Source organism: Trachypithecus francoisi, unplaced genomic scaffold, assembly GCF_009764315.1.
Source record: "Trachypithecus francoisi isolate TF-2019V2 unplaced genomic scaffold, Tfra_2.0 Contig01440, whole genome shotgun sequence".
Classification (NCBI taxonomy): domain Eukaryota; kingdom Metazoa; phylum Chordata; class Mammalia; order Primates; family Cercopithecidae; genus Trachypithecus; species Trachypithecus francoisi.
In genome coordinates this window covers 789,495-815,600 of record NW_022681431.1, presented here as the reverse complement: position 1 = coordinate 815,600, position 26,106 = coordinate 789,495, and the positions used below count along the sequence as shown (strand labels likewise).

Genomic DNA, 26,106 nt, shown 5'->3' with positions numbered 1-26,106 from the left:
CAAAATTAAAATGAGGGTTACAGACATGAAGGAGAAGACTTATGCAGAAAATTGAAGAACTGATACAAAGCCCAGACTTGTGGTATTGTCTCAGAATGCAGAGGAAGGCAAAGAAACGAAAGTAATGTGGGAGAATCAGATAAAATAAGGATAGACAGTAGTAATAGAAGCTAAGAATTATGTTGCCTCTGAAAAATCAATCAAAACAATGGCCATAGAAACAACAATTACAGAAACCTCTTCTGAACCGATACAGAGCTAAGTAGGCTGCATTGAAACGTCTTTCATTGTCTCAGGCAAAATCAATAAAAAGGCCTATACTTCAGAAGGTCATGAGGTTTTCTGTTTGTTGGAATCAGACAGTCTTATATTTGTTTATTCTTATTCAGGTTTTATCATTACCATATAAAAAGAGCATCTTTTTTCCTTCTTTTGAGACCGGGTCTCACTCCATCACCCAGGCTGGAGTACAGTTACACGATCATGACTCACTGCAGCCTCAACTTCCTGGACTCAAGTGATCGTCCCACCTCAGGCCCCCTGAGTAGCTATGACCACAGGCGTGCACCACCATGTACAGCTAACTTTTTATTTTTTTGTAGAGACAGGGTCTCACTATGTTGCCCAGGCTAGTCTTGAGAGGATCTTTGCATTAGTATTTTCTTTCCTTTTTCTTGGCCTGTGCTTTGTCACAGTATTCTAATTTTACCTTGGTGTTCAACAATGCAGCCAGCATGAGAACACCCACACAGATGAAGTCTTTGCCCACACCACCTAAGGATGTGCGAAATTGAATTCCTAATTTCCTAATTACTTTTCATTGTTTCACTTCTGAATATAACTAATAACCGTATGTCTTTTGTTTTCAAAATAAGTTTTCAAATCAGGTTGTTTCCATAGTAACCCACTTTCAGGCACCAATTCTGTATGAATTGGGTGGGGCTCCATTGCAGTCTAATAATGAACAATCTTTTAAGGTAAGTGACTCAATACAACAAAGGTTTCTTTGTCATTCGAGGAACACATCTCTTCACTCTTTCATGTTAGCCTGTCTTTGGCATCCAGGCTATCTAGAACTGGCAGGTTGCTGAGTCAGAGTTAGTGAAGCGTGAATTGAATCTTAAGTTTTCATCTAGAATTAACGCATATAACTTCCACTCAACATTTCACTGATCAGTGCAAACTGAATGGTTACACTCAGTTTGAGAAGAGCAAGGAATTGCAATCCTACTTTGTGCCGAGAAGAACTGGAAATATTTGCTGGACAGAACCAATGGCTACCACATATTCCCAGTGGAACTGAAGCAGTTAATTTCTCTGACACTCCTAAAATTGGTATGCTGATAAAGAAACCAAAGGATCCAGGCATTTGGATTTAGGGATGCTAGATTTCTTCTCCAAAACACTTTCTCGTGGCCTGCTGCTAATAAAATGGGTGATGGCTCTTATTAAAATTCTCAACCGGAACATAGATTGGGTGGGGTGAGGTGAGGACTATTGTAGTGTAACTTCAGAAGGAATTTGAACAGCCTCGCTGCTTCAGACTATAATATCATATTCCCATGCTAAAGCTAAATTCCTTAAACAGAAACCAGAGAAATCGCACTCAGGTTTGGAAATATTTGGAAGAAAAAAAGGAAAGAAGGATATAGGGTGTGAATCTGTTTGAAGAGCATGAGTCAATAAGATTTATGGGATTAATTATAAGTAATAGAATCAAATAGAATAATTGGGAAGCTAACATGGCAAAATGTGGTTAACAGAGATAAATCATTGCTTAGCCACAAAACAAAACAAAACAAAATCCTAGGGCTCTATAAACTGCACCAGAAAGAAACTGTTGGCTTGGCCAGGAGTGTCCTCTGCTGAACACTGCTCCCAATGCCTCCCTTAAGAGCAGGACTCAAAATGCCAAACACGGGAAATCCTCTTAGTGGGGAAACCTTGGCAGGCACCAGATTAGCTATCCAAGACTTACTCTATAGTTTCAACAAATGGCTGCTCAGTTACCAAAACACATTTTGGATTAATTAAAGAGTTAAAGTTTTTTAAATAAGGAATTTCTAAAATAGAAATATATTGGTCAATGTTAGGTTTTGGATGGATAAGAATACTTAAAGCAAAAAGTAAGTTAATAAGCTATATAGAACATTAAAAGATCAACATGTGTGCTACAAAAAATGGGAGAAATATAAAAATATAAATGAAACAAATAAAAGACAAATATAAAACTATAAATGAAACAAAATACAAATTAAAATTTTATAACACAGAGGCTATGTCACTGATGTATGGTAAGATCTTATAGTTCAATAAAAAATCAAATATCTCACTAGAAAATATAAGGGAAGGAGGCAGAATGCTTGAATCGAAAATTTCTAGAAGACATTCTAAAAGTTGATAAATATAAGACCTTTTACCCTTTATCCAATAAAGCTACTCTTCTGTTTGCTCAGGCCCCTTGCTCTGTTTAAATTCTAAACGCTGGACTGTCCCGGGGCCCTATGTTTGAACTCTTTCTCAATCCACAGGTTTTCCCTATGACTTTACCCAGTTCCAAGCCTTTAATCATATGTCAGTGAATCCATATCTGATTGCAACCTCCAAACTCCAGATACTTGTAACCAAGTGATGATTTTAAACCTCCACAAGAATATCCAAGGTACACTGAACTTGACAAGGTCAAACAAAACCATTAGTTTCTCTCTCCATTCCCTACATCTAATCTTAGTTTAATTTCCTCCATCTCAGTGTATTTCAATACAATTTGTTCCAAGTTATTGAAGTCAAAATCTATTTATCACTGTGGATCCACTTTCTCTCAAATTTCATATCCGACATATCTATGAATTCTATCAGTTCTACCTCTAAAATATATCCCAAATATGTCCAGTATTTCTACCTTTACTGTTACCAATAAGTCCAAGCCAACATCATTGTTTGCCTAGATTCCAAAAAAAAAAAAAAAAAACCTGCTAATGGTTATCCCACTGTATTAGTCCCATTGGGTATTAGAAACACACAAGACTGGGTAATTTATGAAGAAAAGAGGTTTAACTGACTCACAGTTCTGTATGTCTGGGGAGGCCTCAGGAAACTTACAATCATGTTGGAAGGGGAAGCAAACATGTCCTTCTTTGCAAGGCGGCAGGAGAGAGAAGGAGTGCCAGCAGAGGAAGTGCTAGACACTTGTAAAACCATCAGATCTCGTGATAAGTCACTCACTATCACAAGAACAGCATGAGGGAAACTGCCCCTATGATTTAATTACCTCCCATTGGGTCCGTCCCATGATATGTAGGCATTATGGGATTACAATTCAAGATGAGATTTGGGTGAGGACACAAAGCCAAACCATATCACCTTCCTTGCAATAAAAAATGAGTGTGATAATCATTTTTCAAAGTACTTAAGATTGTTTCTATTCTATTTTTAATATCTCCCTAAAATTTCTCATCACAGTTTGAGGAAAAATTTACCTCCTCACCATAACTTAAAAACCCCACACTCTGTGACCTGTTTCTTTATCTCTAATCTCATCTCATATAAATTTCCTTCATCTATTATGTTCATTGTTAATTTAAAGTACCTCCATTTTATTGCTGCCTGGGGATTATAATGAAGAAAATATTGGCCAAATTTGTAAAAGCATCAAAAATATAAAATATTTTGATTTTGTCATTCTTTTTCTCAGAGTATCCTTTTTAGAAAAAGAAAGGTAAACAGATTTGTATTTGTGCTTAAGTAGTAAATGCAGCATTTTTAATTATATTGATAGAAAACAAGCTAAATATTCTATGAATTGCATGGAGTAAATAAATTATAGAACTTTTAAATAATAGCCTAATAGGCATGAAGCTATTTAAAATTCCTGCTACAATGAAATAGAGAAAACAAATATAAACTGCAAATTATTGGACAATGCAAATACAGAGCCCACTCTGATTATTTTGTTACTAAAGAATATTTTGAAGCTCCCAGGGTATTTTGGAAGGCTAGTAAAGCAAAATTCTGGAACTAAACAACAAAATCCATTGGCCAAGCATATTATGAGGGATTTTCTATTGAAAACACTGGTGTCTTCCTCTCAGCACCCAAGATGCTCAGAACTGGATATCCACTATTGAAGTGTCCAAAGAACTAGCTGTTTTCATGACCATAATTATTAGAATATTGATTTCTGCATATATGACCACCTTCTCACTCTGCTCACTTCTAAATACAATGTTCCTTCCAAAGATTCCACTTGGTGGAACCTATGTGATATATCTGTACAATAGCTGCAAAAGAAACTGGGAATGTGGGTTTTATGGCTTCTATCTTAGAAAGGCAGGACTCATAATGAAGGAAATCACTAGACTGTTGGAAGGATATTCAAAGATGTTGAGAGACCCCAAAAGAAAAATGTCCTTAATACTGTAAATATAGGATTGGTGCCAATCCAAACATATATGGAAAAATATATGCATAGGAAAACAAACTTCAGGGGAAAATAAAACAAAATGAAAGCATGTGTGTGGACATATATTTAATGTATTACAATATTTTATATTATATATTTATTATATATTTAATATATTATAATATGTGTATATATATATATGCATGTTGAGATTCTCTTAAACTTTGGTAGGTTTTCCATAACATTTTAAAAGAATGCATGTTCACTGTTGAAATTTTGAAAATAACATAGATATACAAAGAAGGAAAAATAATCCTATAACACACAGATAGCAGCTGTGAACATACTTGGTGCAGTTTTTTGCATTTTTTTCCAAAACAGTATGTTTAGACATATATTTTTAGAATTTAGATGAGTATATACTTCTTTTGTCTTGATTATTAAAATATTAAAATATCTCCTTTTACCATTTATATTTTAATACTCTTTAAATTAAAAAAAAATTACACAATCTCTGTTTGAAAAAAGATAACTGTTCCCACTGGTATATGAAAGCTTCCTAAATCTACAAGAAAAAATAGAGTATTCCATATAGAAATGGGTAGAAAGGATGAACATGACAATTCACCAAATCAGAAATGTGTAAATAGCTAATCAACATGAAAAAAATCCTCAAGTTCATTAAATAAGATAACTGAAAGTTAAAGATGATTCTCTATGATGTCATAGCTGAACTTTCAGTGGATTCTGCACTGCAAAATGAACTAAACACAAGCCAACATTCCCCTGAATGTCACTTCCAGAGGGCTCATGTGATCTATCTACAAAGCGCCTATATCAAAGCTGTCAGAAAGGTCTACTAGAATTTTCTCAGAAGAAATGGAGAGTCATTGTGCCTTGCTATTGTAACAGTGAGTGTTCCTTTAGTTTTTGCAAACATTCTCAGAAAGCTTTTATTTTGTTTTTTGTTTTTCTAACAGCAGTTTCAATAATTATCTAAGATAGAAAGATCTCAATTCTATTATAACATTAAAGAAGCATACATAAGCATCTCTGGGCTAAGAACGGTTAAGTTGTATAAACTGACGACAGCCTGCTGTTTGGACAGATGAAGTATACCCTAATGAAGAATATGGATCGTCTGGTTAAAATACAAAGAAAAACTTGGCAAGAACTGGCTTTGGTATTTGACTTCTCACTGTGCACTAGCAACCCGTAATTATTAACAGATTCTGTTTTATGTTGAATGGATATGGTCCAGAACTGTGAAAAATACCTTCTCTTATAGGAATGTGAGGGCAATCTGACTCCATCTGTCACCCATTTGACTGTCTTGGGGTAATCTAGCTTGTTAAACAGGTGACCCTCTCCCTCCTCACTTATCCCAAAACTATGCACTTTGTTACAAAACAAAAGAACTCCCATAAACATACAGCAGAAGAGTAATCATGACCTCTCCCAGTCCCCAGGCTTCTCCTAGTCTAATAAATATCACTTAACCATGCATCCCAAGTCTATATCTTTAGTCTTTGAGAAAACAGCTGCTGAGATAGTCAAGTAGCCATAATTTCTGAATTGTCTTATATTGAGCCAAAAGTTCGAGGTAAATTGTCCCAAGATTTTTATTTGAACTTTCATTTAAGACTATTTTCTGTCACTTTTATGGAATATACTTTAATTTTATTGCTGTATTATCCAGTAAAATTGGGAGTTTTAAATATGCTCTACCCGCAGGTTGTAATTCTTGCAGTGGAATTAATTTATATTCAGTGTTGGGTGAGCATGGCAATGATAATATTCTGCTGCCTCCTAAGTTTTTATTGGTGCCTCTGCTGTCATTCTTTGGCTCCCAACTACTGGGAAATTCACCTAAATGTCATACACCAAATTCAAAATAATGACTTCCTCCTCATTCTGACAAACCTCTCCCTTTCCTGGATTCTCCCTCTTCGGTAATCCACCCAGTAGGCTAAGGTAGGTATCATGCTTCCTACCACTTTCTCTCTTCTAATCAACTGGGCACCAAGGTTTGTCTGTTTTCTTAACCCCATTCTTTTTCCATTGTTCATCTGTTTTCTCTGCCATTATGTAATTTCAGGCCCTCAAAAGTAATCGGTTGAGCTAGAATCATGAATCCTTGTAGACTGTACTTACATTTGGAAGAACTGGGTTTGGAACTGAAGACTGTCTGATTTTTAAAACCTGGGCTCTTAACCTCTGGTGTAAGCTGATATAGGGCCTATATAATAAAGGTCAAGGATTTTGGAATTTGATCTGTATACAATAGGAGTGATGTTATCCAAGAAGTTTTAAATGTTTAACCTATAACTTTCATATAGGATGTATTGCTGTAAAATCATACTGCCATGAGGGGAAGGGTGAGAAAGTTATAGTAATTGGGGCATGACATGATACAAGAGAAATTTAGAGAAAAGTGTGACTCTGAGAGTAGAGTGCTGATAGAAACTTGAAAGACTGACTAGCACATTATTTTAGTTCTCTGATTGTTCTATTCAAATATCACATATAATAAAAGACTTGGTTTATACTACCCAGGTAAACAGAACTTACGGATTAAAGAGCCAATACTGAGGCTAACTATATATATATAGTTAACATATATATATATATATATATATATATATTTGTGTGTGTGTATATATATATTTGTATATAGTGTCACATTTGTGCTGTTCAAAGGTTTATTTTTATGTTTGGAAAACACACCAGGGGTTCAGATTCTATAAAGCTCTTCAAACAAAAAGAGAATCATACATGTAATGCATGTCTCCTCTACATTTATCATTTTGTCCAACAGAGGTTTGTTTGGAAAATGTCTGTGATATCCAAAAACAAAGTTCCAGATGGAGGAGGTGAAAATAGACATATGTTCCAGCTGTTTTCAATCTCTCTCTCTCTTTTTCTTGGCTATGGTTACACTAAAAGCACACCCTTTAAAAAACAGAATCATCACTCTCTTCAAATGTCAGGGGTTCGTCTAATGGCCACTCACAAAATTTTATCTCTTCTAATACAATTTTCATCTATGCATGTACAAGCTTGTGGTGTATATGTGCCGTCATCTGTGGGTATGCATATGCATGAGTGTGTGTGTGTATGTGTGTGCATGTGTGTGTGTGTGTAAATTATTTTCCCAAGTAGAGCCTGTTTTGCAGGTGAAATAGCTACCTATGTATATTTCCAACTCCCTACTAGACATGTATTGCATAAAACCCTAAGTTTAAAAAAATCCTCGATATCCATGTATTATTATATTGAGTCCCCTGATACAGGTGGGTCTTACTTAGTTGCTGAAGATTTCTGGTACCTTAGAGTGATCAAAACTAGGTGAAGAACATGTCTTAGAGAATGCCACCATAACAAGTCTTGCTTGAGTACTATCTACAGGCACTTCAAATTCCATATATCCCTGTGGTGATGGAACTGTTCTGTAACTTGACTGGATTGATGTCAACATTTTGGTTGTGATATTGTATTATGTAGGTTTGAAAGACGTTGCCTTTCAAGAAACTAGGTAAGGTTCCAGGGGGTCTCACTGTATTATTTCTTACATGTATTATTTTACATGCAGATGCATGTGTGCATATGCATTATTCTCTAATTTTTTAAATGTCTAATTAAAAAAAAATTGTCCAGTTACTAAGCTCTCCCCCAAAAGAAATTACTATGCTCTCCCACAAGAGAACACATTCCTTTTATCTTTAACATCTGTTGATGACACCACCATGTACCAAATGAGAACATATGAACCATCTTTGACTCTTCCTACTCTCCTCCACCATTCAATCAGTCATCAGGTCCTACTGATTTACTTTCTATTTCTAGAAATCATCTATCTTCTCTTCTTCTTTCCTACTGCTGATGGCCAAGTTTCATAGCCTCATTCTCTCTTTTCTTAGATAATGAAACAATATCCAAATTGCCCTTCCTGCCTCAAGTCTTAGCAGCTTAAAACAGTCATCATAAATGCAGCTGCATATTACAATCACTTGAGCTTTTATAAAACAATACTGCCAAAATCTCTATCCTAGGACAATTAGCAGAGGATATCTATGAGTAGGACCTGGCCATCGGTATATTTTCAAAGCTTCCAAGATAATTATAATGTGCAACCAAGGTTGAGAATCATCCCTTTGAATATCTGTTTTCAACTAAGACTCTACAATGATTTCACTAAAAATGAAAGGCTAAGCATTATATTTCTCTGCTTTATCCTCTCTCTCTCTTACATTTTGAGTTGTATCCCTCCAAAATTAATACGCTGAAGTCCTAACCCCAAAGTACTTCAGAATGTGACTGTATTTTGAGACAGGATGTTTACGGGGTAATCAAGTTCTTTAATATGACCAGTGTCCTTATAAAGAGGGAAAATAGGGACATGAATATAGGTAGAACAAAATATGAATGTGAAAGAAGAAATCAGGATGATGTTCCTATAAGCCAAGGAGCAACAAAAAAATTGCCAGAAAACCACCAGAAACTAGGTGAGAGGCATGGAACAGATTCTCCCTCACAGCCCGCAGAAGGAACAAACCCTACTGATACCTTGATTTTGGACTTCCAGCTTTTGGAACTCAGAGATAAAGCATGCATGTTGTTTTGACATCCAGATGGTGGCACTTTGTTACAGCAGCCATAGCAAACTAATGCACCCTTACAAATTACAAAGCACAATTTAAGCTCACAAGGTTGCTACCCCATGGTTTGCTCTATAGCCATGTATCTGCTTTTAATTTCTTCATTCCTTTTTTTTTTTTTTTACATTTTTAAGTTTTTTTTATAGAGATGAGAGTCTTGCTGAGTTTCCTAGGCTAGTCTCGATCTTCTACCCTCAAGCAATCCTTTGGCCTCAGCCTCTCAAAGTACTGGGATTACAGGTGTAAGCCACCATGCCAGGCATATTTCTTCATTTTTTATACTCCAGAAACACATCCATGAACACTTTGCTCAGAGGTCATCTTGTCTTGAATAAATTCTGCCAAGATCTCTGATTATATGCTGAATATTTTTGTTACTATACTCACCACGTTGTGTTACACATATTTGTTAAATATTTTTGCCATCTAAGAAGATGCTAAGTTCATTGAAGGCAGTGCCATGTCTTAGTACTTAAATTCCTAGTATTTAGAGTTCCACGAATTCCTCAAGAATATCTTTACTGAGTGAATAAATGAATTATTTTATACAGTGTACTGCATAGTTTGGGTACACCAAAATGCAGAAGCTAAAATGAGATTGGAGGTGCAAGAGATTTATTAAGAGGGGAGAAAATAATAGACGGTGGGGAAAGGCTTCAGATTACAATGTGGTTTTGAGGCCTATTGCAGAAGAAAGAAAAGGGAGGATTGGGTAGGAAGACCCTTGATGTGTGCACAGTTCCAAGAAAGTTTCTGTTGAACCAACAAAAAGTTTTTGAGCCAAAGTTGCCCTCTGGAATATTCCTACATCACATCTGAATGTGCCTACCTCTGCACTCCAGCTAAGCTATGGTATATACACTTGCAATAATTGCAGTTCTCGCATCAGGAATCTTGCACCCATAAAGCATGACAGAAGTCAAGCTTTACCAGCTTGAAAGGTAAATCTTTGTTCCATGCTGTTTTGCAACGTGTTTTTATTGCGCCTGGTATATATCCCAGAATCTCTCAGAGGAAAACAAGTGCCAAATTCTACAGTCGAATGATACCATCATGACAATTACAAAATGTGGTCAGTATAACTTTTTCATTGATACCTTCCAAGAAATGATCAAGACTGCCACAGATGAGGAGCAGCTGCACCAATCTGGGCCTCCTGCGTAGTCCATCCAGTACTATTTCATCCTGGTTCAGTAGCCCACGCCTGTCCAGGCCCACAGGCAGCAGCAAGACTAGCAAGACTACCATCTCCATGACCACCATCTAGCTCAGGCAGATCTTCACAGTGCAGCCTCTGGAGGGCCAGACAACATACTTGGGAAGCTGCAGGTTGGATAAGATCAGCAGTTCACACTGTCTAGATCCAGACACAGGAGTGAATCCAGCAGACCCAGAGTGACCCTGGACAGAACATACAGCTGATGCAGTAGAACAGTACCAACACAGCAAAGAACCTACTGAGGCAAGACACCTGCTTGTCCCTGCTGGTATCAGGCACTCAGATGCTTTCTACCAATGCTCAGTAGAACATACAGACAGAAGTCCAACTACAACAGCAGTCATTCAGCCAGCTCCTAGATGAAAGGCAGTTCTCCTGGACCCTGTGAGTGACCATGATAGCTGACCAGGATGTCATCCAGTGCGTGGGTTTATCCAATAAGCCAGCCAATTTTGCCAGGGTAAGCTCCTCAGGTGAGTGGTTACTGAGGGCCTGTGCTAAAAAAGCCAAAGACACTCAAGGCAATTTTTACCATGCAGCCTCAATGAGCACAGTCTCCATCTCCAAAGGCTTTGAACTCAGAGCCACTGACTTTCTAACAGAAAGATGCAACAGTTTTTGCTTCTTTTTTAATCAATATTTTGCTAAAGAATTAACAGGTTTGTCTTTGTCGTCAATCCTCTGATATGAAAATATTAAATAAAAGCATACCTTGTTTTATAGTGCTTCACTTTATTGTGCCTCACAGATAATTGCATGTCTTTACGTAGTGGAAGAAGTTGATTCCAATTAAAAGTGGAACTTATAATTCCACTTTTAAGAGGGAACTCCCCTCTTAATAAATCTCTTGTACCTCCAATCTCATTTTAGCTTCCGCATTTTGGTGTACCCAAACTATGCAGTACACTGTATAAAATAATTCATTTATTCATTCAATAAAGATATTCTTGAGGAATTCCTGGAACTCTAAATACTAGGAATTTAAGTGCTAAGACATGGCACTGCCTTCAATGAACTTAGCATCTTCTTAGATCGCAAAAATATTTAACAAATATGTGTAATACAATGTGGCGAATATAGTAACAAAAATGTTCAGCATGTAATCAGAGATCTTGGCAGGTAGAGGAGAATTTATTCAAGACAAGATGACCTCCGAGCATTATCTTGAGATGAAATCTACACCTGATGAAGATGCTGTGAAAATTGTTGTGATGACACCAATGGATTTGGAACATTCCATAAACTTAGTTGATAAACAGCTGCACAGTTTGAGAGAACTGACTCCAATTTTGAAAGAAGTTCCCCTTTGGGTAAAAATGCTATCAAACAGCATCGCATGCTACAGGGAAATCTTCCATAAAAGGAAGTTTCAATTATTGATGCAGCAAATTTCAGTGTTGTCTTATTTTAAGACATTGTCACAGCCACCTCAACTTTCAGCCACCACCACCCTGATCAGTCAGCAGCCATCAGCATCAAGGCAGGACCCTCCACAGGCAAAAAGATTACAGCTCACTGAAGATGTAGATGATCCTTCGCATTTTTCAGCAATGAAGTATTTTTAATTAAGGTATGTACATTTTTAGACATAATGCTTTATACCACGTCTATAGACCACAGTATAATGTAAACATAACTCTTATATGCACTGGGAAACAAAAAAAATTGTATGACTCACTTTATTGAGATGTTAGCATTACTGAAGTATTATACAACCAAATCCACAAAATCTGTGAGTTCCTATACTGTATTAGTTAGAGTTCTCTAGAGGGACAGAATTAATGGAAAAAAAATACGTATATGTATATATATTTATATAAATATAAAGGGAAGTTTATTAAGTATTCACTCACACAATCACAAGATCCTACAATAGGCCGTCTGTAGGCTAAAGAGCAAGGAGAGCCAGTTCAAGTTCTAAAACTGATGAACTTGGAGTCTGATGGTCAAGGGTAGGAAGCATCCAGCTTGGGAGAAATATGTAGGCTGGGAGGCTAGACCAGTCTAACCTTTTCATGTTTTTCTGCCTGCTTTATATTCACTGGCAGCTGATTAAATAGTGCCCATCCAGATTATGGTTGGGTCTGCCTTCCCAGCCCACTGACTCAAAAGTTCATCTCCTTTGGCCACACCCTCACAGATACACCCAGGATTAATTCTTTGCATCCTTCAATCCAATCAAGTTGACACTGAGTATTAACCATCACAGGTACCTATACCATATTAGTGGTGTTTTCTTAAAGAGAGTTTTTGCAAAATGTTTCATTTTGTTTTGTTTTTTCTCACTGCCACTTGCTTAAAAGAGAAAATCTCTGCAGGGGTGTACATTACCATACCCTGACCCTTGGAAAAAGAGCTTAGAAGCTCTTTTTGATGACCTCCAGAGGCTACAGAAAAAAATGCATTTAAGAGATGAATTTATTATTCTCTAGGGAAAGTAGACTTTGTTTTTTCTCCAATCCCTTCTCCTTCAGAGATCCCATGAGACTAGAACTTTGTGTATCCATCCTACCCTCTTCACACCCACACACACACTCACTCACACACACAGTTTTTCTAAAATTTTTTAAGTACATTAAATGTTTTTCTAGCTGCCTTTGATGTGCGGACTTCAGATTCCATGAACTACAATAAGTCTTTTTTTAGATAGGAAAACAAAACCGAAAACATGAGAGTGAGGATGAAGTGAGGGAGAGAGAAGGCAGAGGACAAATCACAGAGGACCTTGCAAGGCCTGATAAGGAGTTTGGATGTTATTCTATGGGAAGCGATAGAATAGATTTTGCCCAATAATCTGATTCATATCTTTGAAAGACTGCCCTACCTTCATTATGTAGACTGGATTGCAGGGTGATGAACAGAAGCGGGAAAACCAGTTAGACATGTAACGCAATAGTTTAAGCCTGAACTAAGGTGGGTGACAGTGGATATAAAGACCCTTAAATGGATCGGATTAGATAAATCTTGGACAAAGAAAATATAGGGTTAGCTGTTGGATTGGACATGGTACATCAGAGAAAGGAAAGCAGTGAAATTTAGTACCAAGATTGTTGCCTTGACTAAATGAATGGATACATATTAGTTCTATTTACTGAAATGGGGAAGGCTGGACCAGAGACTGGATTGGGGAAAAGCAAGAGTTTTGTTTGGGACAGACTAACGTTAAGGTGCCTATTTAGAAGCAAATGATTCAGTTTTTTTCCTCTGAATGATGTCATTTATATATGTATGTTTATTCTAAGTGCACTGATATTGAACAAATGGAAATTTAAGGAGAAAATGTGTGGTTAGCTGAGAGCAATTATGAGCTAGAACTGAAAGTGAAGGATAAAATTGGACCCTGACTGAATGAGATCTCCCAGGCATGCACATGTCTTAATTCATTGCAAAGAGTTGAGAGATTAGTAAATACTTTGTAACAGAGTGAGACTTCATTTTTGATATTTGACTACTGACAGCTTTAAAGTTCCACCACTTTCTCTTCTCCTGCCCTACATGGGGGAAAGCTGATAAGAAAGCCGGGGTGCCCCTTGTTTCAGCACTGGTGGGAAGCTCAAATCATGCAAAACTCAGAGCATGCTGGGGAGCCCTCACCCATCCTCACCCCCTCATCACAATAGAAAACAATGAATTATCTTGCTATTTTTAGAGCCTGTCCTGCTTTTTCTCAGAAAGCCTGATTGTGTGCTTAGTAAACCTTTTCATACTGGTGTGTGTGGGCTTCCATCTCTACTCTCCAGTTAAAATAGTTAATACTGCCTAATGTAAATTAAAACAGGGTCTTAAAAGTTGGAAACCCATTATGCAAGATCTATTTAGAGAAGAGACGTTGATCCTTTCTGCTCTTCCTTGAGCATGAATCATCAGTTTTGTCATCTCAACTATGAGAGTCCATCTCACCTCTGCAAGATGACGTCAGGGATGGGCACAGTGAGCAGAAGTCCAGGCAATGACCACCATGACTGAGGGCTCTTGCTCTGCCTGCGCCCCCTTCTGGCAAGCTTGTGCTTTCAACTGTGCTGCTTTGTGTAAGCTTCAGTTAAAAATGCAACCAACCTGCCGGGGGCAGGCGTGGTGGCTGCCTGTAATCCCAGCACTTTGGGAGCCTGAGGCGGGCGGATCATGAGGTCAGGAGTTCGAGACCATCCTGGCTAACACGGTGAACCCCCATCTCTACTAAAAATACAAAAATTAGCTGCGTGTGGTGGCGGCCACCTATAGTCCCAGCTACTAGGGAGGCTGAGGCAGGAGAATGGCGTGAACCCGGGAGGCGGAGCTTGCAGTGAGCCAAGATTATGCCACTGCACTCCAGCCTGGGCCACAGAGCGAGACTCCATCTCAAAAAAAAAAAAAAAAAAAGTAACCAACCTAAATTACAAGCTGATAATTGGCATATGGGAATATGGGATTGGGGCCCTCCTTAAAGGATCCTGGGTCATGTGTCTCAGCCTAGATCATGTGTCTGAGATTAACTCATGTGTCTGGAGCCCAACATTTTCCATGGCTGATACTAGGCTCAGAGGAATAACTCCTACCCTGTCACCATTGTTGTTTGTCTCAACCTGGCACTGGCCACCATTCTAGGGAGTGCTTAGGGAATCACTGATACAACATGTAATATATGGGCATACCTGGAGCACTCGCAATGAGCTACGCAGAGTGTCACACTTCTAAAAGCAGTGGGCTCGCTAGGACACTACAAAATGGTTTTGCTGCTGCTGCTACCTATGCCACTACTGCCCCAAAATAATCTCTAATATTGTGATATAATAAGATACATAAATATACATACATACATACATATGTGTATGTGTATATATTTTATATATTAAATATAAATACATAATCTAAAATATTATAATACATTAATATATTATATAACATATATAGATATATATTATATTAAAAACATATATACATAAAGTCAGACCTGTTGGATCTGACTTTAAGTCCAGGTATATATGTGTATATATATATGTTCTCAGTTCCTCAAATAGAGCTCCTTGCACCTTTTACTTGGTGGTGCTAGGAGACTCTTTTGCTCTAATATTTGTTCTTTGACCCCTGGTTTCTGGCACAAAGCTCCTAAGACCATTGTAATTTAATGGGTGATAGGAGAGTCTAGCACAGAGCTCCTAAATCCCTTAACATTTCCTAGGTGATAGGAGTCTCTTTTGTTCTAGTGAGGTGACTCCTGGTGGGCTTCTGGATAGCCTCTGAATGGGAGCTGGTTACCAGAGGAACCAATCTATAATAAAAGGTTGGAACTTTCAGCTCCACCGCCTCAACCTCAGCGGAGGGGAGTAGGGCCGAAGGTTGAGTCAGTCACCAATGGCCAGTGATTTACTTAATCATGCCTACGTGATGAAGTCTCCACAGAAAACTTAAAGGACAGGGGTTCGGGGGGCTTCTGGGTTGTTGAATACATGGGGGTGCCTGGAGGGTGGTGCACCTGGAGAGGACATGGAAGCTGCACACTTCTTCCCCCACACCTTGCCCTATGCATCTCTTCATCTGTATCCTTTGTAATATCCTTTATAATAAGCCAGCAAATGTGTTTCCCTAAGCTCTGTGAGCTGCTCTAACAAATTAATTGAACCTGAGGAGAGGGTCCTGAAAACCCTGGATTTATAGCAGATCAATCAGAAGTGTAGGTGACAACCTATTAATATTACCTGCTATGGGCATCTGCAGTCGGGGGGCAGCCTTGTAGGACTGAGCTCTTAACCTGTGGGATCTGACCTTAACTCCAGGTAGATATGTCAGAGTTGAATGAATTCTAGGACACCCAGTTTGCATCCACTGCAGAATTGCTTGGTGTAGTGGGGAAAACCCCACACATATGGTGTCATAAGTGTTGAGTGACTGTGTAAGAGAGTAGGAAAACGCAGTTTGTTTTTTCCTTCAGAATTGGTGTCAGTGAAGTGAGATTTGCTGGCATGGCTCTGACTCACTGAAACATGTGGCTTGGGATGAAAAAGGATAGCTTTTGATTAGAGAAAGGAGAAGCCATTGATTCCTGGGTGGCCATGTGGTCATCCTCGGTACGGAGCAGCAGCTGTGCTGAGTTACTGAAGGTCAAAGTTGCCAATGAATTTGAGAGACAGAGCCAGCTCCCAGGGAGTTGGTTCACTGGATGCACAAAGAAATGCAAACTAATTTTTAAAAATAAAATGTTGCGTGTGTGAGAGTAGGAATTACACTTTTTTTTTTTTTCCTGTTTCTATAGAACCTGATCCTCAGTGTTACAGGAATAAACATTCATACTTCCATCCCTATGTCCCCACCTCCTGTGGCACATCCAAGGAATTAATTTCAATCAACTGGCATCCTTGAATCCAATAAAGCAACAATTGTCATGGGTGAAGCCCCTAACCTTAAAAATAATAATTTGAGACTCTCTACAGGAAGAAACTTAAAAACATGAGCAGGGTAAATATAACTCTCTCCCAACAAATTATATCCTATAACCACATACACACACATATAAATCCTAGATACAAAGGAGGAAACAAAAGTCCAAAACAGTGGTTATAATTTGACTCAATCAGAAATGAAAAATTTATTCAAATAATTTATATAACAAAAATATAAAATATTTGTTTTTCCCCTATACAGTGTAGGTTCTAAATTAAGTTAGCATCTACTGAGATGGAACAATTGGCAAAATTTTATGACACAAATTAATACTGAATTCAAATTACGGTTATAGTCAAGGATCCCATTAAATTTAACTAAGATATACCTAAAATCTGAAGAGAATTATTGAACATGAAAGAGAAATGCCTCACCTTAACCACCGCAAAAAATACATTGCCTAAATTCTTCATAATCATAGAACCCATTACTCTAAAACATGCTCTGTGGACATGGACACTGACCCCATGCGTAATAAGCTATAATTAGATGCGGTCCTTGTCATGTATAATAGGCTTGGTAAGTTGGGGCTCTATAGACCTCCCTCCCTACTGTGCAGCGAAAATAGTTAATACAAACTGATATAAATTAAAGTACAGTCTTCAAGGAGTGAAACCTATTATAAAGTCCAATGCTGGGAGGTGTTTATCCCCACTCTTCCTCCAGTAACAACTCAGTTTGGACTGTTCTTAAACCTAGAAAGAATTAATGGTGCCTTATGATGGATTACCACAACCTTAATGCCATGGTTCCACCCATGAAGGCCCCTAAGCCCAATATAGAGTCAGTAGATTCCATCCAATCAGCAAGTGGTAAGCACTTTGCAGTCAGAGATATCACTAATGTGTTCCTCTGTTCAGTGCATTTTTCAACAGCCACAAGTGGCCTTCAGCTTCAAAAGGACACAGTATGTCTTTTCCAAGCTGCTCAGAGGGCACTTGTGCAGCTCTATCATTGCACACAGTCTTTGCAGCCTAGGCTTTAACCACATCCACCTTTCTCCAGCAGCACAGACACAGCACTGTACTGATCATACCCTCCTCTGGAGAGATTCATTTGACACACTCACTGAAGACATGCAAATGCTCCAGAAAAGAAGATAGGCACTTCTCTGCACATAGCACAAGGCCCTGCACACCAGTTAAATTCATGAAAATTATTGGGTAAGCTGAGGACTTCTGTATCTGTAAGAAATAGCAATCGACTCTCTCAGAAACCACGATGTTAAAAGAAGTTCAACTTTTAGAACTTTTCAGGATCTGGAGGCGACATATTTCTATGTTTACATGTTTCATATATTTCAATGTTTACATTCTCATTATACATTTTACTGATGCCTATTTATGCTGTTGCAAATTGTTCCCTCTGGAATTGTGTCCTCTAAAACAAAGAACTCTAGATTCTGGTCAAATTGCAATACAATAGGCACTCCCATTGATGATCCCTCTCCCCTCCCCAGAAAATTCCTTCACTGTAGAGGCTTTAGCAACCTCTTCTCAAACCTTCAAACCCCTTAACTACCTGGGAATCCCTTGGGATTTAATGAATGAACAGCAATGGGGGTTTCTACACTTTACGTAGAGTATGAAAACTATACATGATGTGTCTTACTGAGGAACTGCTGCTTTTCATCCCTTAATCCAGCCATCCTTGATAAAGAGTGGGATCCAAGGGCCAGTACATTTAGCTGAACTTCAGGCAGTCAATTTGGGCTACAATTGGCTCCATCTATGCACTTTTACAGGCTATTGCCAATGGTCCAGCCCTCTGATTCTGCCAATGGTAGCAACAACAACTAGTTATCCAAGATTTGCTCCTTTGAGGAAAATAACTATGGGAATCTTTTGCCACATAGATACTCAAAATATGTTAAGGTTATACATGTCTCAGTGCATACTAAAACCACAATAGACAGTCTTCCTTTATACCCTTCAGAATTCCAGATATTGTTCATAATGACCAAGGCACTCATTTTACTTCTCAAAATACACAATGCTGGCCTCTCAAACAAGGTGTTCGGTGAACTTTCGCTGCCCTTACCAGTTTCAGGTGACAGGCCTGAGAGAGCACTGTTATGGTACACTGAAGCTAAAATTTAATTAAATGAAACATGATGTATTTCAGCCATCAGTCAAGCATCAGGGATAAAGTGTAATAAAAATTAGGACTCCATCTTTTTCATGTTTAACAGCTGAAAGCTTTCAAGCCCCACTCTTCTGCCCCGTATCTGTGCTAGCTGATAAGAAAGCCCATATGCTCCCTTATTTGGTGTAGCAGGACATTCAAAATACCCAAGCCCCAGTCCAGACGTGAGAATCCTCCCCTAAGCCCCACACCCTAATTATAATAGAAGTCATGCTAGTCTCTTTCCTCACTTTTGAGCCATTTTCAGATCTGCTTGAGAGCTTGCCCCTCCTACCTCCCTCCTAACCCTCATTACATGAGTAAATAAACCTTCATACTCTCTCGGTGCATATGTGGCACCATTAGTCCTGATATCCAGAGCAAATTTTGAGTGGGAGGACTACAATAAATTTTCTCCTAAATGTCAATTAATACCTCAACACACAGTGGGCTCATCAAAATTAGGCCTTATGATTGCATTAGACACTTTGATGGAAGTTTGCAATTTTCACTGTAATTTGAGTTGACTGCAAGTTGGAAAATTTCCGAATTCTCCCTTCCAAAGGGTAATTATCAACTGATAATAGAAGTTCAACTATGTTTTCATTTTGTGTTTCTCAAATTAACTAGTTGTGTATTTATTTTTTATCTGTCACTTTCAGGCAAAGTTGAGGGAGACCTCACACGCAGTCACAATCCCTACTTCTTTTCAACCTGTTTGCTATGTTGCTGCAGAATGAGCTAAATTACTATACTAGGCTTCATCATGAAACAAACTAACACACTTAAAATTGGAGGTATTCTAAGCTGGGTGTCCCAAACATGCCTAAACAGTTCTGAGACTGGAATTTGAAGGACTCAGATGTTGAGGATTGAGCTTACTTTTCTCTCAGTCTGGCATCATCACTTACTTCTGTTTCAAGAGTTCCATTACTATAATGCTGTTTAACAAACAGATTTGTTTCTAGACACAGAATTTTAGTCTATTTGGTACTAAATCTATATGACAAAATATTAAATATTTGTATGATTTGTATATTATAATCATATAAATTATACATTTGTATAATTATGTACTAAGTGGCTAGACACATTTTTAGTGTTGTGGAAACAATTACGAAAATACATGGTTTCTTAGCACCTCATCTGATGAACTTTCCTTTTCACCTGTATTAGAATCTCTTGAGTGCAACTTTAAAGTATTTGTAGAAAAGATATCCAACCCCTTTGAGAATATTCAGGGGCAAAATATATATGTTAGGTTTGAGCATTAAGAATTTTTATCCTCTTTCAAAATTTTAGAAAATCATCAAATATGTCTAAAATTAATAATAGATAACTTTCTACTTGAAACTGTGTATTGCCCAGAAATATCTTTTTATATTGTTTAAAATGAAAAATGCATTAATTAGCTACACAATAGCCAAAAAGTGGAAGCAATGCAAGTGTCCCTCAGCAGATGAATGAATACACATACATGTTACACATACACATTACATATACATACAATGGAATATCACTCAGCTATAAAAATGAGGTTCTGATACATGCTACAACTTGGATGAACCTTGACACCAAGCCAGACACGAAATGACAAGGACTGCGTGATTTCACTGATATGAAGTATCTCAAATAAGCAAATTTATAGCAATAGAAAGTACATTTGAGGTGACCACGTACCAGAGGGAGGGGAGAATGGGGAGTTATTGCTGAACGGGTCCAGAGTTTCTGTTTGAGGTGATAAAAAATTCTGAAAACAGTGGTAATGGTTGCACAGCATTATGGATGTCATGCTACTGAATGGTACTATTAAAAATGGCTCAAGTGGCAAATTTCTGTTATGCAGATTTTACCCCAAGAAAAACAAAAGGAGAAAAAAGCAAGGTTCTGAAGAGAGCATATAATAAACAATCTTTGGTGTTTGTATTTGCATAAAACAGCACTGGAAGAATACATAAGAAATTAAAGTAAGTCGTTATTTATAGGTATATCAATATTTATCCCCTATCCAATAATAAGGTTGTATTGGTTAAAGTACAGAAATACTTCTGGTGGGTAAATGTCCACTCCCTGATTCTGTGAATTCTCTTCTCCTGTGCTCTCATCCCAAGACACCTGTCCGCACGATGGTCCAGCAAGTAGAGAGTTAACCCTGGCAGGACAGGAGTCTGGTAGGTTAGTCTAGAATGAGGTTGGATAGTTACAGGGTAGAGGGGAGACTCTGCAAACTAAGCTGTCTAATATTCTTTCAACTTTTGATCATAAAAATAGGACAATACAATTTGAGAGCTGAAGGAAGACGATGAAGAAGAGGGAGAGTATGCCAGGAGGAAAGGGAAGTTAAGAGAATTTAGGTGAAACAAATGTGCACATAGAAATCATAGTGACACAAAACAACTCAGGGAAGTACTATAGAGAGGATTGAATATACGGGGGAGGGATTATATGAGAACAGAAAGGTAAAGTTGGGCCAGATGTTAAAGAACCACTATGTAACCTTAATTCCTTTGAAATATTTCCATAGCAGAGATAAACGACTTAGAGTTTTGTTTTGTTTTAAATCAAGAGAATTACTTGAACAGCTTGGTGTGTTAGAAAAATAATTCTGGGCTGCTGAGCACGGTGGCTCATGCCTGCAATCCCAGTACTTGGGAAGGCTGAGGTAAGTGGATTGCTTGAGCTCAGGAGTTCCAGATCAGTCTGGGCAACACAGCAAAACTTCTCTACTGAAAATACAAAAAAAAAAAAAAAATGTAGCCAGGGGTGGTGGCATGCACCTGTAGTCCCAGCTGCTGGGGAGACTGAGGTGAGAGGATCACCTGAATCCTAGAGATGGAGGCCGCAGTGAGCAGCAATTGCACCACTGCATTGCAGCCTGGGCGATAGAGCCAGACCCTGTCTCAATCATAAATACATAACAAATTTAAAAAATAATAATTCTGAGAACTGTATGCTGACATTTAGGAACTGTATGCTGAAAGTCTTGCTGAAAAATAGTTAGCTTGGGGTTGAGTTGAAAAAAAGGAAGAACAAAAGATGACTCAGATTTCTAGCTTGGTTGACTGAAAGGGTGGAGCATGACCTTTAATGGGGGAATTCTAAAGGGAAAATTATTCAGAATTTTGATTCTGTAAAACATGAATATACTGAGATGTCAAAGACAAAGCATGACATAATATGGATTTCAAATAAAAGGTTATTATGAAAATGGTAATGGTCATTTTCCATTTAGCATGACTAAGAGGAAATATGTTAAATTTTATGGGAAAAAATAGTATCTTTATACACAAATGAAGGTCTTCAAGAGTAACAATGAAGTACAATACAAAAACTCTTCTATGCTGATTTTTGCAAAAACAATTTGGTTTTTCACTGAGATAATTCAGGGGTTAGACATGTAGAAAAGCGACCTCCAGGTAATGCCACTAATCCTATGGTTTTATATTTTTATAGAGGAAATAGATAATAAATGACTTCTCAGAATGCCATCTAACATTTTTCCCCATAAATGTGTTTTCAAAATGCCATGGCATTCCTTGGAAATAATACTGTTTTCTCATTACATATATTTGGATGAACAACAGAAGTTTCATAAAATCTTCATGACCAAAATGGTTGTCTAGATAATTTATTCAAGCATTCTTCCCTCAAAACTCAACACTTGCCCCCAGCTTTATTTCGTTTTCCCCCTACAGCTAATTTTGCCTGGGGTAGTCTATATCCCTTCATTATTTACTTACATTTTTCCTCAATCTACTTTGTCTATCCCATTTCTATAAGTGAAATGGCTTTCGCTAAGGTCAACAGTGCCCAATACATTACTAAATCATCTTTACATGGCCTCTCTGTTGATTGATATGGTTAGATAATTATTCTTCTATAAATATTCATTCCTTAGCATCTATGACACTATAAATTCCTGATTTCCTTGATCCCCTTGATAATTTTTTCACAACCTTTACTGCAGGTTTATTTTTCTCTACTTAGCCATTAATTGACATTTCTCAATAGTTGGCATCAACCCTGCTTCTCTTCTTACTCTAGTCACTTCCAAAAAAGTTTGAGAATCCATTGCTTCAATTTCCAGCTAAATTCCATTGATCCCCACCCTTCCCCCGGTTCTCGCCAATTTATTTTGCACCTCTAGGCTATATCTTTCCTCTGAAGTGCAAAAATAAATAATCAAATGTTTCCTCAAACTGTCAATGTGCATGTCCCGACTGCACCTTATATGTCCAAATAATCATACTCTTCATCACTCCCATCAAACACAGTCCTCTTCTGGTGTTCCTATCTTAATGAAATTAATGATCATTCCTCCGGACGCACAAGTCAGAGATTTAATAACATTTCAAACATCTATTTATTAATTCCCCATAGCCATTTGATCGCCAAAGACAGTTATTACTTCTTAAGTTTCTCTTACATCCCCATACTACTTTGCTTCTGTACCATCAACACCCTAGCCCAAACTACCAACATAGCTCTCTTGGATTTTTGTAAAAGTTTTTGTAACAATTCTAACTACAACAGTGCCTTCTATAATCAGAAAAAAAAGGGAAAGTTCTTAGTCCTCAAATCTGTGAAGGAAGCATAGTAAAGTCTTAAGTTAGTTTCCCAAGTGCCTGTAGAAATTATGGTAATTACTCAAATACACAACAAAGACATCTACCCACATTACACATTATCATTAACAATCACCAGCTCTGGTTTGGTTAGAGTAAGTGGCTTGAGAAGTGGCAGAGAAAAGGGTAAATGACAAGCACTATTTCCATCTCGCTGCATCTTCTGCTCTGTATCTGATCTTTCAAAACCAGAGTATCTCCTATGACTTTTCCCAGTCAGTCTTTCCCAGATTATTCTGGGGTCATCTGAAAGCCTAGGAAAGTCTTGATGTGCTTCTCCAATACGGGTGAGAAAGTCTTTGGTATGAAGATGTTCATCTATTTTCTCTTGAAGTAGAAATGACTCCAGTAAAGTCTTCTTTTGTTTCAGAAAGGCAGACAGGGCCAGCTCTGCTCTTTTCCTGTTACAATCGGGACACTGAGAAGATATGTGTTGCTTAGCTGCTGCCTTCTGTTTTGGCGTTGTCTTCAAGTTTTTAAAGTAGATTCTGTTCAAAAGTTCATCGGGTACAGTACCACTTAAGGCATCTCTCTCTGAAGCCTCTGCATCCAATCCAACATGCAGCTTTTTATGTCTGCCGCTAGTCTTCTTCTTAGAATCCCCTCTATGATGAATCAAATTTATCTTCATGGTGCAGTAAGACTTCAGGGCATTCAATTCTTCATCGGATACCTGAGTGATTTCTGTTTGAAGTTTGGTGTCTGGTTGGTGCCGTTCAAAGTTAGAGTCTTTGTGCTTGAGGTGGTTGATCCATTTTTTCCTCAACTTCTTTTCATAATTTTTGAAGTCCAGAAGCTCAGATTGTTTGTCTCCTTGTTCCAAGCTTGGAGTCTGCTTTTCCCTCTCCAGTTTGCTCCCAGAGGTCAGGGGCGATGACTGCCGTCCTCCAGAGGAGCTGAATGAACTGGAAGTCTGTACCTCATCAGTAAAGCTCTTCAAAGTCTCAGTCTCATCAGAAAGGTTTGTCAGAGCACTTTTGTCCGTTTGGGCCGATTCTGGGCAGATGGCCATCACAATGCATCAGGCTCGGCTCCTCATTTCCTTTGTCCAGGTTAAGACTGACTCAGGAACCCGTCAGGAGCGGATCCCTCCAGGAATGGCTCTCAATGCCGTCAGCTCTGCGGAGCTCGGCTTCCGGGAGACGCCGCCTTCCCAGCTGCCATGGCAACGCGGCCCGCTCATGCGCAGTGACTGGCCACCATGCTGCGTCCCGCCTTTTCCTCCGCGCTCCCTAGCGCCCAGTTCGCCTGCGCTGCTGACACTGGGTTGGCGATTTCGCCCTTTCTTCTGCACTCCCACTTCTCTTTGGTGCTAAAGTCGAGTAGTCAAGGGGAAAAGCTTGCAAACTCTGTTTCCCAGGGATCAGACAGGAGGCACACGTGTGTGGGACGAATAGAGTTAGGTGGCCTGTGACAAATCCGAACGGGTACGCCCGCCTAAATGCATCTAGATTTAAAAATCAAGCAAAACGCGCTGGACAAGATGCACAAGCAAAAACTTGTCTGCAGGGTTTATAGCCAAGAGACCTCCTTGTAGACCATGTCTTTGGAGAAAAGTCAAAATACAGAAACCATTCTGTAAGAAGTAGTGTTCTGTGCTCCGGCATTCTGACGACCTTGAAGTTTGGGGGTGGGGGGCTGGGTAGGGGCACCTGAATTTTCCAAATCAGTTTATCTGGCCTTTTGTCCATACAAGTCCCCCCTGGCTGGCATATCCACGCCCGTCCTCACTCTTAATATGGTTAATTTATCCTCCTCCTCGGAGTCTTACCTCCTCAGGAAGGGCTCAATACCCTCCCCTGTCCTAAACTCTTTCCAGCCCTTTTTTTTTTTTTTTTTAAATAGTGTCCAACTATGTGATTGTAGAGTATCTGATTATGAAGGCTGAAGGCAGAAATCATCTCGGTGTTGCCGACTAGTATGTGTTCAGCAATCAGCAGACACGTAGCAGGTATTCAAGAAATCTCTGTTGAGTGAATGGCTGTGGAACAAATAAATCTTACCTTACACAGGTCCAGAGGATTTGGGGAAATAAGTACTATCAGCTCAGGGAAATCTAACCTTTTTTCTAACTGAATTCCCAAACTTGGGCTATTCCTCAGGATATGTTTTTTATTAATGGGTTTATTTTAAAAACACAGTAGAGTTTTCTTAATTATCGTGAGAAATTATAAAATGTTAACTCTACAGATGGACTTTTCCTAGGCCATAATAGTTCTTGAGTCTAGGTCTTAGTCAATGTCTAGGATAATTTTAAGAGCCTAGACAACCTTCTTTCTCAGTTTTGTCTCTTTCTCTTTCTTCCTGTGTTTGCTAGGGATTGGGGGGATATTATTCAGGTCTAGCCAGATATATTCCCCAAATGTTCATTTTGGCAAAGACTGAAAGTCAAATATTCAAAAAGCATCTCTCAAGTATATGAGCCAACTTCCTATTGAAGATAAGGAGATTCCAACTTCATTTATTCAACCCAAATTGTATTTTGTCATATAATGGTAGTCTTTACAAAAGAGGTAGCATGTAATTTGTGAATAATTCCGAGTAATTTCCAGTAAGGCTCAATATTTTATTTATTTTTATTTCAAATCTCTGCCTCATTCTCTGAATATTTACATTCATATTTACACACTATTCATGTTTTATCTATATCTTATCCATAAC

General features: G+C 38.3%; 1 protein-coding gene across 1 annotated transcript; it reads right to left on the bottom strand.

Moving 5' to 3' along the window:
* Window positions 1-23,164: 23,164 nt before the first annotated feature.
* Window positions 23,165-24,599, bottom strand: CUNH8orf48 (chromosome unknown C8orf48 homolog). Its single transcript, XM_033225880.1, has one exon. It carries the CDS (start codon window positions 24,455-24,457, stop codon window positions 23,498-23,500), a length of 960 nt encoding a protein of 319 aa, XP_033081771.1. The 5' UTR covers window positions 24,458-24,599; the 3' UTR covers window positions 23,165-23,497.
* Window positions 24,600-26,106: the final 1,507 nt, after the last annotated feature.

Bases quoted from the DNA above. Each gene is read 5' to 3' on its own strand.
- CUNH8orf48 (XM_033225880.1), bottom strand. From the start codon at position 24,457: ATGGCCATCTGCCCAGAATCGGCCCAAACGGACAAAAGTGCTCTGACA.